Genomic DNA, 17,218 nt, shown 5'->3' with positions numbered 1-17,218 from the left:
CTTCACAGCACGCTCACTGCTGCTTGCTTAGGAAATGAATTAAGCCAACCCCATCTTCTGCTGGGAGTGTGAGTGAAGAAAGTCCACTCTGTCTCCTGCTTTGCAAGGCTGCAGTGATAGCATTTGTTTTTACATTATACCTCCTTCTGGCTGAGTTGTTAAAGTAGTTGGCCCCTTTGCTTCTAAATAAATGAATTGGGATGGAGGTGAGTTTTGACAGTTGTTTGATAAGTAAATAGCCTACAGTTTGTAACAATGTGAAGGTCTAGCTGCTAACATTCCTGCCCAAATCCATCTTGTTGATTTTGCACCTTTTTCTTTTTTAACAACATGACCAGTTTAAACAAGAAGTAAGAGAGAGGCAGCAAGTGAACAGGAGTGTGGAGCCAGCCTGTAGACTGTTTTGTTATGTGATTTATGAAATTCCTATTGCTAATGTTCAATAGGGCCGGGTTTGAGAGGAGAGGTAGTACCCTCCCCTAGAGAAGCTGACACAGTTGGGGGAAAAAAAAATAGCAAGCTTTCTCGTTCCCAAGCTTTTCAGAAGGGAAGTGCGCGGTCCTGAACTGCAGGGTCACAGAGCAGATGTTCAGATAGAGGAGGCTGCTGCTTCACAACAGATAGGGCTGGGAGCTGAAGAGATGTTAAATTAAGAGGAAAAATATCCTCGTATCATTTTATTAGTAAGACTGTGCCATTGTTGGTAGCCTTATCCCAACCTTGCAATCACTAGGGGTGACAGAAGTATATATTCACCTGCAAATGAGTCAAATGAACAAAAGCACCCATGAAGTCTGTAGGCTGTACTTAAGATGTATAAAATCAAAGTGTTTATCAAAGCGTGCCTTGATTTTTCAGAGGCAGAACATCCTTGGCTAAAAAATACTTTTTAGTGAAAACATCAGAACCCACTTGGTATGAGCTTTTAGATCAGGATAAGCAGGTTTTGCTGGATTCCGGCACTGGAAAATCCCTAATAACATAACCTGATAGGTTAGGTTATCACCTATCCTATCACCTGATGTGATAGGTTTTCCTTGAAATGTGATGTGCTGAAAAATTATTTTCTGATGTACGCAGCTTTAGCTGTCTCTCTTAATATAGAGAGGTCCCTGCTTGGTGCCAGGGAGATGCTGGCAACTGCAGCCTTTACTTTGGTTCAGTTACAGACTGTTAGTCATAGTTTACTCTCTCTCTTTCCCTGTCTCCTTCTCGGAGAACCTGTATGTTCATTTTTGTTTTGTATCACTCAGCTGTAAACCAAAATAAATGTTTTCACTATTCATGTAGCCATCTGATTTTGATGCTGAAAAGGACTGTTTACATACTCTGATCTGACTTCCTATATAACATAAATGACAGCGTTTCAGCCAGAAAGACATATAGTCCTGATGTGATGATACCAGGAGACTCCTCTGCTTTCTTTGGTCGTTTATTCCATTGGCACCCCTCAGTGTTTTTTAAAAAAAAGAAAACCATATTTCAAATATATCTGACATTTGATTCTTGCTATGCTTTCCCCACTGAATTAAGAAGCCCTGTAATGCTTGCTGTTTTCCCCCTGTGAAGATGCTTAAGCACTGCTATCAAGTGTTTCAGCCTTCTTTTCTTAATCTAAACAGATTGAGTACAGTGAACTACTGAATTATAGTTTAATGGCGATTCCTGCTTTTCTGTCTAAAATTCCCTCCTTGTTCAGAGGTATTTCTTAGTGTAGCAGGTTCACATGTTGGCAGGTTGAAGAGTTACGTGGGCACTTTTAGTATCCGCATAAGTTAGGTACCTACTTTGAGCGGTGTATTTAATGTTTTAGGTATGCTGAACTGGTTCCCTGAGATGTTCTCCCCCCTTACTAGAAAAGAACTTGGGATGAATCCTCTGGATTTCACCCCTCATTTAGGCAGGGTGAATCCTTGCTTTGGTGTTCCTAGCCTGGAGCTAGGTCCCAGTTAATGTTCTCAGCACTGCTGTCGTGGCAGCGCTTGCTTTCCATCATACATGGGTGCATTGGGCCCCTCACCTCCTACTTATGGCACCTGTGCTGGGGGCCTAAAGTAAGGTGACAGGACTGCCCCAGCAGAGCTAATTAGATCCACAGGAGCTGATGCGCACAGCAAGACAAGGCAGTGCAAATGCAGCTTCACTGTGCGCGTATAACCGAATGCGGTTTCTGGTTCAAAGCACAACATCAAACAGAGGTTGTCTCATTTAAAGACTGCTTTTCTTTTTCAGTTGTCAAAACAAAAAACAGCCCCAGAGTCAAGCACCCTCTGGAGAGGATGCAGTACCCATTTTAGGCAGCATGAGATTCATAACTGTGCCAAGATGAAACAAAGTGCTTAAGACATCTTAAATCAGCTCTAGACAAGTGCCAGGCAGCTTTCAAGAGGATTAATGTACAAACCAATAGGAGGTAAATGCTTTAAAATTCTACTAGAGAAGAATCAAGCATAAACATCCTGAGGTACACTTAAAACTTGCCTTACCATTTAGTGATTAATCCAATTTTATGTTGTAAGTCCAATTTTTGGACTCAGTGACCAAAACAAAGCATTCCTTTTCCTTTCAGGCTTTATTAGAGATTTATCTCTAATACTATAATGCTTTCTGCACTATCTTAATCTTTACAAACTCTTGCACAACACAATCCTCTAAATTCTTGCTGTCAGTAAAGGGATATGTTCTATCACAGAAGTATAAGACAGTTATAAGTTCTTATCTGTAAGAAATCTCGTAGATCAAAGCGCAGCTTTACTGTAGTCATTACAAATGAAGCCTTCAGGACCAATATTCTTTCTACTGCCAGTACAGGAAGCAGACTAACCATACTATAAACTAAATACAGTGCATATTTATACAGGGCCTTAGAGTAGAAGGCAAACAAAGATACATACAGTTTAAAACCATTCCCCATGTTTTATTAAAGCCCACATATGTTTTCTGTCAACACTACTAAGAAATATTCTTTATCTATAGTTTTCTGGTGCATCTATATTACTTAAGCATGCTATATATACTGCAGAGTACACATGTATTTTACACAGAGATTTTAAAATTAAGTAGGTTATCTAACCATAAGTAGTATTTTTTCTTATTTACACGAGATAAATGTTACATCACTTTAATTTATTTGTAAACTTTTGTGGCTGTGTGTGATGCTGTTAGCAACTATTTTGGCAAATTTACCATTACAGTGATGGCCACTGCTGCCCGATGGCCTAGAGCAATGCAAAAACCCTGCCCTCTAAATATCAGATCGTGCTGAAATTTTAAAAGGTCTAGATGAAGGTGCTTTCCAAATGGCTGTGGTTTCTTTACCTGGTACCTTTCTGTTAGCACTGCTGAACACAAGAATTTCACAAAGATTGTCCCAACGTTTTTGATAGAAACCCTTTCCATTCGGAAAAATCCTGTTTGTAATTTGGACTAGGGTAGTACTGATAATATTCTGGATGCAATGCACAGCCGTCAAGTGGAGTCTCTGAGAAATTAGGCGCTGTGGACACAAAGCAGAACTTTTCAGTAACAGTAACCAATCTCCAAGCACAATCTTGCTACAACAGCCTGGCTATAGTGACTAGCTACATCCTTCCTTCACGCTTCCTGTCCCACTGAAACTTAAGCTTTAGGTTTGTCCTTATTTAATGGACTATTTTCCTAATCGGCTGTAAGGAACAAAGTACGTTTTCCCCAGTCCAAAGTGTCCAGTACATGCTCTATCGCTGCCATTCTGTCTGGGGCCCCCTAGCTTGAAATGCCATAGAAGAATGTGAAAATGACCTCAGGGTCCATGATAGTTCACTGCTAAGATGAAACAGAGGCCTGTTAAAAGTTTGAAGCAAAATCCTTCTTTCTTCATCCTAGGGCAACCTTTCGCTAGGTTAGGCTGTGGGGAAATTTTGCATTACACAGACCTTATGATAAATCAGTATGGGTGAGCCTGGTGTTTTTAAAACATCTTTAAAACACAGCTTTTTTTTTTCATATTTCTGAACAGTTTTTAATGACATAATACCTTATTCTTGTAAAAAAAAAAACATTTTTTCCTCCTACTTTTTTTTTTTTTCTAAGTGATCTTGAAGATGTCCAAATCTGTTAACTTAAGGTGAGAGACAGTGATTTCAGTGATTTTATCATCAGGCTCAATATACGTCAGTGAAGGATTAAGCCGTAATTTAGGAATAGCCTGGTAACTGTTTTCTGTCACTTTCTTTTAGCAAAGAATGAAGGAAAGGAAAGAAACTTATGCCAGCTGTATTCCTACACTCAGCAATCCAAAAGTTCAAAAAAATTAAATGCATCAGGCCCCAGAATAATTTAAAATGCCTTATAATATAAGAATGTCTAATCCAATCCTTTTATTTGCCTTTTGGCTTTTAGTGTCTTGTACTTACTTTATCTTTTCCCAGCTTTTCTCTTTAGCCTTGAGAGCTAGAAAGAGACTCTTAACCTAACCATTTGTCTCTATGAAACTGTGAGAGTAAAAAGCACTTCTTAAAATAGTAGTTTTTATTGCTTGAACCCCATGTTGTGTGCCTAGGTCATAGCTTAACTTTCACAGAGTAAATTCAGGTTGTGTAATAATGACCACCATCTATGTAAGTCCTGACATTCTGCTTATTAGGTAAAGTCCTGAGCTATTGCACTGTGTGAAGATCAGCTATTAGTCAGTGGAAGTCTTCTATATCAGTTTAGTCTGAATGCTTTTCTACTCCTTTCCTCTGTTTCTCTTCTCACATAACTCTCAGTCTGGAAATTCTGTCTACTTCGTCCTTGAGAGAGGCCACGTCTGTTATTTGGGTTGAAATTCTGGCTCTGGTGACGTCAATGGAAAAAAACACCCATTGACTTTAGCTAGGTCAGGATTTCTCCCTTGTGATTTATGCATCTATTGATTTTAACTAAAGCTGTAGAGTCATACACAAATGAGAAACAAACTGCAGGAAAGGAACAAATGATCAAACTCTTCCCCAAAACAAAGTCCTGGAGTGTCTCTGTTTTCGCCAACACCTGCCTCATGATCTCATTGATACATCTGCGTTTCTCTTTGGAAAGGAGACAAAAGCACTCTAGAGCACAAGCTCTTCCTTAGTTTTGTGATAAAACTTATAAATAAAATGCCCATATGCAGCTATTTCTGCAACAATCCCATCACTAATCGCTTCTTCATTTTGGGGCACAAGAGCTTTTGAGCTTTCTTTAGCATCAGGCTCATTGGTCATCACTGGCCAGATAGTGTCTTATGTACTGAGGAAGACTCATGTAACAAAGACACTTTTGAATGGCTCCTAACCTGTAATCTTGATGTTCCAACAACGCTTGACTTGAAATTTTTAATATCATAGTTATTCTGATATAGTTAGTTGTTCTTGCTCACTGAAACGCTTCATTTTCTGGTATTTTGAAATAATGATGCTTCTGCACCAAAGGCAACATGCTGAGAAGTGCTGTGAAAGGCACATTAAGACAAAAAGCAAATGGAAGGGTATGGCTCTTTATTCTAGAAAGGTCATGAAAGTCTGCATGGAGCTTGCCTGTTTTCGAAAGGTAAATCTTTTGAGTAGGTAAGGGGACTGCAACAACCAACCTCCTGAATTTAAAGTCTTTGAGGAAGTACTTCTTCCTGTATCATTCTTTGGAGGGAAGAGACAGTATCTCCATTTTAAAGTTGCACTCATTTAAAAAAGGGTGGGTTCATGGAGTTAATCTTATCTGTGGCTGTTGCTATCTCTGTGGAAACGCTGAGAAGCCAACTCCTTGACGTGAATTAGGCATCACTGAAAGCTGCTGTTCCTGGAGTTTATTAATACATGAAATGAATCAGGAAACCCAAGAAGAGTCTGTGTGGGAACAATCATTGCTATTACTGGGCAGCTCTGTATTTGAAAGCCACGAGCCACCTTATTAGGTCCTCCAGTCATTTGTTTCTATATATGCAATAAAGTGCCTTTACGTTAATTATCAGGTTATAAGGATCTACTACTCCACCTTGTGGTCTGAAAAAAGTTTTGATCTGTTTTTCTATCTGTAGAGCAGCGTGTCAGAAAGCAAGCCTAGCCTCTCTCCTTTCATTAAACTAGAATTTGACATCAGTATCATGCTTGCCCCAAGAAATGTAGATTTTAAAGGGAAGTGCTGTGTGTTGTCACTTTTGGCCTGCTTCACAATAGACATTGCAAGAGATGTTTGATTACAGAAGAGAAAAGGGAGAAGGAGAAACAAAAGTTAAATCAGTGAAGAGTGCTATTCAGTATACACAGTTCAGAAGGTACAGAATAAATTATAATTAGCTAGCAAAAAACACGATACCACACTACAGCAAGACTTGGCTGATTTTTTCAGTACATACGATAGACCCATGGTAACAGTTTGTTTGCATGGTGAGGAAGACGATCAGATAGAGTGCAGCCTTCCACGCTTCCGATGGGCCAGCAAACCAGCTGCTGACCTCCCGCAATCCTGCAGCCTTCAGTAAAGACGAATGCTGGGCAGTTACTCAGCCACAATCCTGCCTGCCCAGCAGTGCCCCAAAAGCTGTTTCTCAAATAACAGCACTGTAGCAAGTTGTGGTTTTTTGTTCACTGTCAGTAATTGCAGTGCTTGGAAATCGTGCAATACTTTTATCCAGCTCTGGAATAAAGACTGTAAAGGAATAATATTCTTCTGCTGTTGAAATCACAGTTCCTGTGCACTTCAGTGGGACAGGATCAAACCAGTACTGCTCTCCTGAGCCTGTGTTTGTTATGCTAATGGGACATGCATGTTCTAGGGAAGTAGCTTATAACAAAGCAGCCTAAGAAAGGCTTTATATTTGAGTAGTCTAACAACAGCAGTCTGATCCCTATTTTGAATGTTTAAATTAGCATATATTCCTAAACAATAGTAACATAGCCAAACAATAGCAACCAGTTAATACACATTAGGAGCACAGCTTTTGGGAGCATTTGTATTTTTGCAAGTGAGTGATTGTGCTCATAAAACCTTAAACAAAGAGTAGGAGCATTGGAAGTTACCATCTTCTATCAAAAGTATTATTATATAATAAGGGCAGCTTACTTTACTGCTTATCAGCAACCAGAACTTTAGTCATACAAAACGTTTATGGACTGGCAAAAGACAGCTGGCTGTCCATTCCTGTCTGAATTCTGTTTAGTAAGGTGGTATCGTGGAATTCGGTGCACTGGAAACTTGGTAACATCTTTTGGATGAAAATAAGTATAAAGAAATACATAGCTTTTGTGGCCAGAGCTCTGTAGACTCTCCTTCTGAATGATAGACCCGAATTCTTGAAGCGGAGCACTGTGTTGTCACCTTTGTCATGCTTCAGGAGGGACATTGCAAAACTCGTTTAAATATAGAACAGGGGAAAGGAGAAGGAAGAGTGAAAATAAAACAAAGAATAGCCTTGATAAGTAGTTTAGAGGTTCTTTCCTATGATCTTCATGAAATAGATTTCTTGAAGATGTGAAAAAAATGGTATGTCACAATGCAAGGAACTCAACTCTTCCCCTCACCTTCCCTCGTCTTCCCCTGGTTGTTTATGGAAAGAAGACAAAGGTTTCAAAATTTGTGTGGCTAAAATTAAGTAGATTGAATCCATATAAAATTTAAGATGGTGAGTTACACTACAGTTACCTTCCCAGGATTTCCACGAGAACAGGGGTTGCTCAGCATTACTGGCAGGCTAGGCACTTTTGGTGCTGCTTTCCTGAAGGCTTTAAATTTCTTAGGTCTTTAGGAAACCAAGTTTTGTTAGTGTCAGTATAAAGCCTTTCATCTGAAACTCTTTTGACTTTGGCACCAGTGCATAGGATTTACACAATCAGGATGAAATCCTGCCATGCAAGGCCCAGTCCCTAACTCAGAGGCAGGGAGAAGGAAAGGGGAAGATCAAGGAGCTGTAGTTGGAGGAGGGAATTACAGGTTGTCAGGACGCAGCTAATAGGCTGCTAGCATGGGTCCTGTGTCTCCAGATGCCTTAAGGAAGGGAACTGAAGGCTTATAATCACTGCGATAATCCTGGAATCCTTACATAATCGTCACTGGAGCTGGATGGGCAGGGAAGGAGGTGGTCCTGAATACAACTTACTGCAAGTTTAATAATAACCATTTCTTGTTGTTACATTTTAAGCCAAGAAGTCAAGAGTTAGTTGCAAATTAATCATAACTCTTTATCATTTTTTTAAATATTCTGTATGAAGAATATGATTGATACAGAGCTGATGGAAAATAGTAGGAGTGAGGTAGTACTAAAAGATCTAGAGCTGTATTACAAAAGACTTTTAAACTTGTCTCCTGCTGCCTGAATTACAATATTTTAAAATAAATATGTCCCTAAGTATAGCATGTGCTAGGTCACAGTTTATTACTTTGCAATGTTATGAGAGTAATTAGATACAAAATTATCTAATAATTACAGTATATCTAAATGCTATGATGTTTACAGTGGAAACTGATACGAGAAAGCTATACTATGGTTTTTAACTCTATTTAAGCAATTGGGGCACCTGGGACAAAGGCATTAGAACTGGCAGCAGCTGATGTGCTTCCCATTAAACACAGGCAAAATGAAGGTATGAGCTGTTTGATGTTGGCCTATTGAAGACTGCTGTTCCTCAGAACTGTTTGAAATTCTTTAATCCGTTAGTTTCCTTTTCAATTCACAGCGAGAGGCTCACTATTTTGTGGTCTGATTTTGATCATGATTTCTCTCACAGCATATCTAAACACACATTAAAGCTGTATGTTCCCTCATCTTATGTGGAGGTAGTTGTGTTAGCATTCTGTTTCGTACTGGTGCAAGTACAGGGATGAAAGTAATCTGTCTTGAAATAACCATCTTTAGACTGTTATAACTGTACTCACATATTCACTGAACTGACACACAAGTTTGTGATATTTAGCCAAAAGTTGAAAGAGAGATTCTGCTCAAAACCATGTAGACTATGTCTCAGCCTCCTTATGGGTATTTTGGGTTGTGCAGTAAAGAAGGGCTGTTGACTGTTACACTCCTAATACGGCCTTTCTATTTTCCATTGCTCCAAGTGAATTTAATATATAGATTAAAAAGATATTAGTGGGAAAATAGACTAGAAATAGATGAAGCTTGGATGCTTGTTGTTTCAGCTTGGATAAGTATCCAAAACCTGAGATCCCTAGCCAAACTCTAAGGAACCTCCTGCATCTGTTTAATCTCCTTTATCTATATGAACATAGATGGCTTCCAAATGTGACTTTTAGAACTGCCTTCTTCAACATGGATATACATCCTATTGGAATTGCTTTCTAGGGGTCTCTTGGTACTTTAGTTTCTTGGCAGAACTGACAAGAGCATACAGGAATGGGAGGGAGGGGACCCTAAATAAAAATTTTAAATTTCCAAACAACTGATCTAAGACACTGATTTGCTATGTGATGCCTTATTTATTTATTTATTTTTGCCTCTGACTTTGGAGTAAGCACTTCTGAATAATAATCCAAATGTGTTCATTCAGCATAGTTAGAAATGGGACTTCTTTGCTTTTGTCAGAACAGCTTGTTCGGTTCACACCTGCTTGATTTGTTGCCCTGCTAATACAGAATAGCGAAGGTGGTACACCGCTTTTGGTGGTTGATTAGCGCGCCCCTGAGATCCGTTCCGAATCCTTGCCCTGCATCAATCACAGGACTGTCCTCTGAAGGTGTAACCTCAATTTAAATATCATGAACTTTCTCTAGAAACTGTATAATCACCAAACTAAGTGTTATTAGAATTGGTCTGGGACAGATAATTTTTCCATTCAGGCAGGTCATTTAGCTGGGAGCCTCTGTTATGGGCTAATCACTTGTACGCTATTTTGGAACACCTTACGCCACAGTCAGAAACTAGGTTCAGAAGTGATGAAGGGTTTGGGGAAGAGAGATTCAGCTCCTCTTTATTGAGTATTCCTGATGCTTCCTATGTAATACGTGTAAGGTGCAGCAGCTCATAACCCTGGAGGCATGGCAGTTCTGCAGAGCTATTTTGCACAGCCTCCAAGACTGCTGAGCAAGTGGAGGAGAATAGCAAGGAGCTGCTGAGGAGCAGCTGGCACCTCTGGCACTCGAGCGGCCAGCCTGGCGAGCCTAGCTGAAAACAGCGCTCTGTATCCGCCAGGAGCCTAGTGACGAAGCCAGGGAAGGAAAGGAAAGTGATGGAAGTCCTGTGGGAAAAGAGGGAGAGCAACTGTGAGGTGGCTACGAGTCTGGCTCGGGACAGGAGGGACTGTAACGTGACATAACGGAGGGAGCGTTGTCCCAAATGTCACATGATGCCTTGGAGCCCAAAGCTTGTGTCTCCATTGTGGAGATCAGCATAGCAGTCTAGGGGCTGCATGAGAGCGCTGCTTTGGCACACAAATGAGATTTGAGAACTCTGTATTAGGAAACCAAAGTCACTAGATATTCATGCAAGCTTTGATGGACTGATGAATCAAACTCTTGGCGTAGGCTTTTCTGTGAGCTACTTCCAAGTTGATTTATCATCATTGTTGTTGTTATTTTGGAAGGTAAAACCCAAAACTAGGGTCAGCCACCTTCGAAGGGTTATGCGCCAGATTGTATTATTCTTTCTCAAATGAGTGATTAAATCTGCTGGCAGAGACTCAGCAAAATGCAGGAGAGACTCTTAAAAAGGCAAGGTGCTGTCGGTGAGCAGTATCTTGTATTTGTGTGCGGTGGCGCCCTGGCCAGGCTCCCAGCTCTGCGAGAGGCAATGCTTCCTTCCGCAGGTGTTGTTTCAGCGTGCAACAGCTCCCCGCTGGCCCTGCTCAGGGATATTCAGATTTGGTTGTATGCTGTCTTTGGTACCTGTGCTGTGGATTGCTAGGTGCTACATTAGAGCTTGTGGAAGGACGAAATAAGAAAGGGAGCATTGGGACAAGCTATAGGATACCTCTGTTCTGAAAGGTATTGATTGCTGGTGGACTGTTCTGTGAAGCAAACAATTTGTCCTAGAAATGTTGTTCTCTAAGGATATTCAAGAAAACGTCTCAGATGAGATTAAAAGTATATGTTATTACAGCTAGAGAACTGTTTAAGTATTTATCTGCAGCCCTTTTCTGAATTCATGAAAAGCTTAATCTGATTCTTATGATGTAATAAGTCTCTAGTGACTAATCTGACAGTTACATGCTTCCTAATGAATAGCCTGAACATGACTGACCTTGCTAATAGTTTGGCTCACAAAAAGAAGTGCTATATTGTTATAGATTCTTTCTTCAGAAATCTCAGTGGGAAATATTAATTTTGTCCATGGCTACAGGAAAGCTAAATAAAAATGAACGTTAATACTAAGAGTGTCTTGTACAGAAACTACAATAGCTTTGTTAACTAAGACTGAGCATCGTCCTCCCCCACAGAGAGTTAATCATACCAGGCATTACTCAATGTCATTTGGCAGCAGTATAATTTTAGATGTATTCCAAACTATCAGGGTAAATCCTTCCCTAAGTTGATGAGAATCCAATTTTAATACTCCTCTCATTCTGTACTTCACTATAGCCTCTTGCTGAACTGGGGAACACTTAAGAGGTTGGATGTATTATAAAGACTTATCTTAAATACAGTGATGTTGTAGCAGTGATGCTTAAAAGCGGACTCATACAGCTTGGGAGTCAGCTTGGAAGTCTTTTTTTCTTTTCTTTTTTTTTTTTTTTTTCCTAAGGAAGGCTCTTGCCAGAAATGAATTCTAATGAGGATATAGCGCTTGTGAGAATAGCGGAGCCAGTAGAAATGATTGAACTTGATGATTTCTCCAGTGACATGCCCTGCTCTTTTAAACTCACAGAAACAGTTTGCACAAGAACTGTCTGATCTGCTGCAAGCCGTACTTTTTCTCTGTGTTGTGAAGAGCAGTCAAATGTATGTAATCTGCACTGTTTATTGATGAGCCAAGCTGATGAGGCAACATGCAAGAATCCCCCCCTCTGGACTATCACCTTATCTGCTTAATGAGAACTTGCCGAAAGTTGCCATCTGTATGTCACCTCCCTGCCGTTTTATAAAGTGGTTTAGAGCACATAGGCATATCCTGCTCCAAAGAAATCAGTGAGGGCAAGATCTCACCCAGTCTGCTCATTACTAAACTGGCTTGAAAGTTTTCTGCGGCCTGTTTCACGTTACAAAGCGGCCACTGTATGAGTGTCTGCCCCTGTAAGGCACACAAGTGCTATGAAAGAAAGTAACCAGTATAAAAAATAAGCACACTAGCTTTTTAGATCTTACTAAAGATTTGGAGATTTTTTATAGCAGAAGAATATTTCCAGAAATCACAGTTGTTCACATGAGGGTTACATTCTGCCATCTATCTTTGTGCAGAAGTCCCATTGGGGTGTCTCAGCAGGCTACTCCCAAAACACAGATGTTTCTGGCTATTCATTCAGCATTTGAGTGCTGCTGGATCTTTCTTACTCTCTATTTTTTTGTTACTAGGAGCTTATTAAAATGCAAATAGATTTTTATTAACACCACCAGTGCTGTCTCCAAAGTTACACACCATTAAAAAAGGTTTATAAAACTGCCACTGGGTGGTGTACACCTAGAATGAGTAAAACTCACTAAAATAAGCTAACGGGAATTTTTTTGTGTGTGTGGAACTCCCAAGATCTAACCCAATCGGCTGTGTGTCTAGTTTTTAATCGGGAAACTTCCCTGGAGCTCATCAAAGAAAGAAACTCAAAGATTTGGCTAATAAGAGGTGGGCGAGTATATACATCTACATTCTTGTAAATCCAACTTTGAATGAGGGAATACAGTGTGTATTTATACTTTCCTTCTAAGTTCCCTTAAGTTCTCACCCTTTATCAAGAACCACTTATTGTTACAAGCACGGAAAGGCCAGAAGTGTGTCTCATGGCATCTTAATCATAGCCAGTGTACGGCTATGTATGTAACAGTCGTCAAGTCACCCAGGTCACCCTTTTCAAATGTAAAGGGGGATGCATTTTCTGCCTTATTTTAGGTTTGTGTGCTTACATGTCCTTAAACGCTGTGATACAACATCTAACAGCCCTTGTATAACCTTCGTGAGTGTAGACTTTGCAAGTATAACAGAATTTCTTTTTGCTGAGATAGCACAAGCTATGCTGAAAACAAAAGAAGTGTTAAAATATCTTAGTGGCTTAGAACTTCTGGCATTGCAAGAAACTTGCTTTTCACTGCCTATTTCAAATCAATCTGTTGAAGATACAGCTCTGTAAGCCGCATTTGACTACCTTTGTTTGAAGTCTGCTGTAGTTGTAAGCAATTGGTGGGCTTCAGAATAAAGAGAAACTAAGGGAGGAAGAGGAAAGGAAACTTTTTTCCTTCTACTGATTTAATACAACTCAAGTTTCATCTGTTCAGTATTTTCCTTTATCTAGTAGCTCCTTATCAATATTGAAAGGTGAACTGTAACCCTATTGTGAGCTGCTTTTAAACTTTTTTAAAGAGCAGCTCTTAGCAGTCTATACAAAGCATATCATCTCCAGCACCAGAAACCTTGCCTGATTTTGTCTCGTTAGCTTGCTCAGCAGCCCAGCAAAAGTACTAAGACAGTGTAACCATATGATTCTCCATGTCTGTTAGTGCCTCTATTTTTATGACATCTCCCATACAGATACGTAAGCCAGCAGTTATATGAAACCTGCTGTATTCTTTCTTTGAGCTAGCAAAACTTGTTCCGGTGCTAGTAAGGTTCCCTCCTGCAGGAGCAGTGTGAAAAAAAGATGTTTAAGAGAATCTGTGGACAAAGGACTGGAATGATGGCAATGAAAGCCAACAATATTCCATTGCCCTCACTGCTCGTTGCCTCTTGTTCTTTGCTCTTGCAGTAAGATTGCCCATAGAGCAAACAGCCCTCCAAACCCAGTTTGACAGAGAGAAGGAACTGAGTTGGCTTGAACTCAGAAAGTACTTTTAGAACAAGAACAAAAGTTTGTACTAGATCAGATTGATATATATGTCCAGCATGGAGGCAATGGATGGGAAATGTTTAAGGTACCGTAGAGAGAATTGTTGTAAAGAGATGGAAGCAAGTTGTTAACCAGTCCCTGTTTGTGTTTCTTTTCCTTGCTTCTCAGGTAAGGTCTACCCTGGAAATTCTGTCATGATTGAATACTACGAGCTGATATGCTGGTGGCCATGGTTTATAAAACAGCATAGAAAAAGACAAATAATCTCTAATATCTACATATGATCAAACATCACTAAACCAAACACAATCAAATTATAAAAATTAGTTTGTCTTCATATTAGCAAAAGCTGGTGGTTCTTCATCCAGCTTTGTTAGCTAATGTCCTCCCTGGGAACATCTCTTCTGGAAAAGCTTGTTGTTAATGATTTTTGAGCCTCACGATTATTCTATCTTTGATTTCATGGTAAATTAAACCTTTTCAAGTGCCAGTAAAGAATGCTGTGGCATTATGTATGTGTTTAAAAATGGTGTCCTAGGTATTGAGATGCTTCATACTGCAATATATTTGCTATGGAAGGGCAGAGGAAATGTAGTACTGTTCATAATCTCAGTTTCTGTAAGCAGTTCTCCATCATTCTGTAGAGTCAGATAGCATAGGGCCTTCCGCCATTGCTTTTAAAGGTCCTGAATCCAGTATGATGGTGTGGAAGACTTTGTGGAAACTTTTCACTGAAAAGTGCCTCTTGTACCTGCGAAGTAGCTAGCTGTCTATCCACTTTAGTTTGGAAGTACTTAAATTAAAAGACGCTAACAAAGATCCAGGTTTCTTTAGCTGAATTGACAGAAGATAACACACAGAGAGTAAACAAAATGCAAGGGGACTGCACTGTTACCTCCTCTGCCAGAACTAGCAGCAAATGATAAAGGAAATGAGTTAGGAATCTGATTAAAAGTGTTCCAAGGTATGACAGAAAGGAGTTGAAGCGCTGTGGGTGTCACCTTGTCCTGTGTGAAATAGGGGCATATATCTCTTTCTCAGATCTGGTCATCTTGCAGTCTTTAGGGAATGGGGCACACAGAGAGAGTTGCACGAATGACACTTCTGTTAAACTTGCACTTGACACTATGGAAGCCTCCTGGTTTCATGGGGAATGGATGTGAATTGTGCAGCTGTAGTGTGAATTGCTTGAATTATTTTTGGACATAAGGACGGAGTTTATTTTTCTATACTAACTACTTCCTTCAGCCTCTCTGGGTGGCAAGTGGATAGGTTATCTGGCTCTCCTCAGAGGTTTTGGAGGTACCAAATCAGACCAAGTGTTTCAGTACCAGCCCTTTCTAGAGTCCTTTTAAGTTCTAAGGCCTGGTGTAACTCGGTGTTAATTGATAGGGATTTTCCTGTCCTGCATTCCTTTTTTCATAGGAAGCAAATATTTTATGTTACAAGTGCGAACCATTAGCCTTTATCACCAGGCAACCACATGAGCAAGACATACATAGCTATCTTACAGAGCACGCTTTCCATCTAGCAGTTCTTCTATCTGTATCATTCACCATTCACACAAACAGTCCTCCATCTGCCAGGCATGGTCTGTTCTTCCTATGCGTGATTTGCAAGCACCCCAGGCACCTGCCCAGCTTGCAGATGGTGTTACTCCATCACAGCGCGGAGTCACCGCCAACAACACACTGTATTTCAGGGAATGAAAGGGCCTCGTGGAATTAAGGTCTTCTTAAAGATGTGCCAGGCTATTTGAGCTAATTGTAGTTATTGTGTGTCATTAATTTGTTGCTGTCCCTGCCAAAACGTGCAGGAGGTGAGGTTTTGTTTTTAACAAGTTTTCTGTCTACCCAGGGGAAAAATAACCCCCAAACTGCACAGTCCGGTGCAGAAACCTAGAGCCCACCTTGCAACTGCCCAAAAGAAACCTTTCACTGGCCCAGCAGTAACTTTTCGAGATGCCGTTTTACTGCTCAAGGCTTCTCCTTTATTTTTTTTTCTTTTTTCTTTTCTTGACACTGTTCTTAAATGAGAAAGTGTTAAGCAGGCTAAAGTGGCTGCGGCAGGCAAATACGCCTGTGCTCACAACTAAGTTGCACTCGGAAGGCTGAGCGAGCGGTGGCTCCCCGGTGGCTTTCAGGGGCGCAGGGAGCGCGCTGGGGCGGCGCGGGGGCCGCGGGCTGCCCCGCGCCGCTGCCGCGGCCCCTCTTCCTGCACCGAGGGCGCCGGGCGGCCGCGGCCCTCCCGGCTTCACCTCCCGGCTCCGGGACGTGCCCGGCGCAGCTGCAGCCTTGGGGCTTGGGGCCGGGGCGGGTGGGGGGGACGCGGGGCGCAATGCCTCGTAAGCGGTGCTCTTACCCCCTCCATTTTTGTAGCAGAGGTAGGGGAACCTCCAGACGTTGGCCAGGTCCACGGCAAAGCCGATGACGGAGAGGAGGAAGTCGATCTTCTTGCCCCAGGTCTCCCTGTCGCGGCGGGCGGCGGGGCGCGGCGCGGGGGCGGCGGGCAGCAGGCTGCTGCTGGTGTACTGCACGCCGTTGTGCTCCTTCACCAGCAGCAGCTCCACGTCCTTCTTCGGGGGCGGCTGCCCCGCGCGCTCCGGCAGGGGGGCCACCACCGACACTTTGCGGTCGGGCTGGAGCTGTTTGTTCATCCTCGCCTGAAAGGTCCGGAGAGAGCGAGCTGCGGAGGGGCGGCGGCCAGGCGGGGTGCGGAGCGGGCTACCGGGAGCGCACTTCCCGCTGGCGGCGACTCCGCGCCCCAGCCCGCCGGTGTCAGCGCGGCAGGAGCGCGGCGCGGCCGTAATAAGAGTCATGCAAATGAGGCGGGAGAGGGGGGACCCGCAGCGCCCGCACACGCCGGGGCGCCCCCGGGGGAGCGGGCCTGGCCGAGCCCTGCCTCGGGGGGAGCGGAGCGGGGCGGGAGCCGGGCGCCGCGCCGCGCCGCACCGCGGGCGCACCTGGGGCAGGCTGCCCGCCCGGCCCGCCACCGGCCCCGGCCCGCTCCGCGCTCACCCGCCGCAACGCTGCATCGGGGGCGCCGGCGGCGCTTGCAGCGGAGGGGCGGCAAACGAGCGCTCCTCTGCAAGGGGCTGCCGGGCGCCCGGCGCCTCTCCTTCCCGCGAAGAGGAATACCCAGCCCCGCTCAAGCAGGCTGCCCAGGCTGCTGGGCTGGCAACAGGTATAGCTCAGCTGGGTTGCCCCGTGCCTGCCTTTGCTGTGGGAAAGGCAGCTTTTCCCCGTCTGCCAGCTTGGCTGTAGTTAACAGCAGAATTTGACTTTCGAGCTCGGACCCTAGCGGGATGC

At 42.5% G+C, this 17,218-nt stretch overlaps 1 protein-coding gene across 2 annotated transcripts in view; it reads right to left on the bottom strand.

The window, feature by feature from the left end:
* SLC6A2 (solute carrier family 6 member 2) overlaps window positions 1–16,728 on the bottom strand; it is a 73,273-nt gene extending 56,545 nt beyond the window's left edge. The window contains exon 1 of one of the 2 annotated variants that reach the window (XM_068956077.1): window positions 16,272–16,728. In XM_068956077.1, coding sequence (XP_068812178.1) covers window positions 16,272–16,728 — 457 coding nt within the window. The remainder of the gene's footprint in view (window positions 1–16,271) is intronic. The other variant, XM_068956078.1, reaches the window with a different exon arrangement.
* Between the last annotated feature and the right edge of the window lie 490 nt (window positions 16,729–17,218).

This window comes from Struthio camelus, chromosome 10, assembly GCF_040807025.1.
Source record: "Struthio camelus isolate bStrCam1 chromosome 10, bStrCam1.hap1, whole genome shotgun sequence".
In the NCBI taxonomy this organism is placed as follows: Eukaryota; Metazoa; Chordata; class Aves; order Struthioniformes; family Struthionidae; genus Struthio; species Struthio camelus.
The sequence above is the reverse complement of the archived record's forward strand: the minus strand, read 5'-3'. Positions and strand labels throughout refer to the sequence as shown.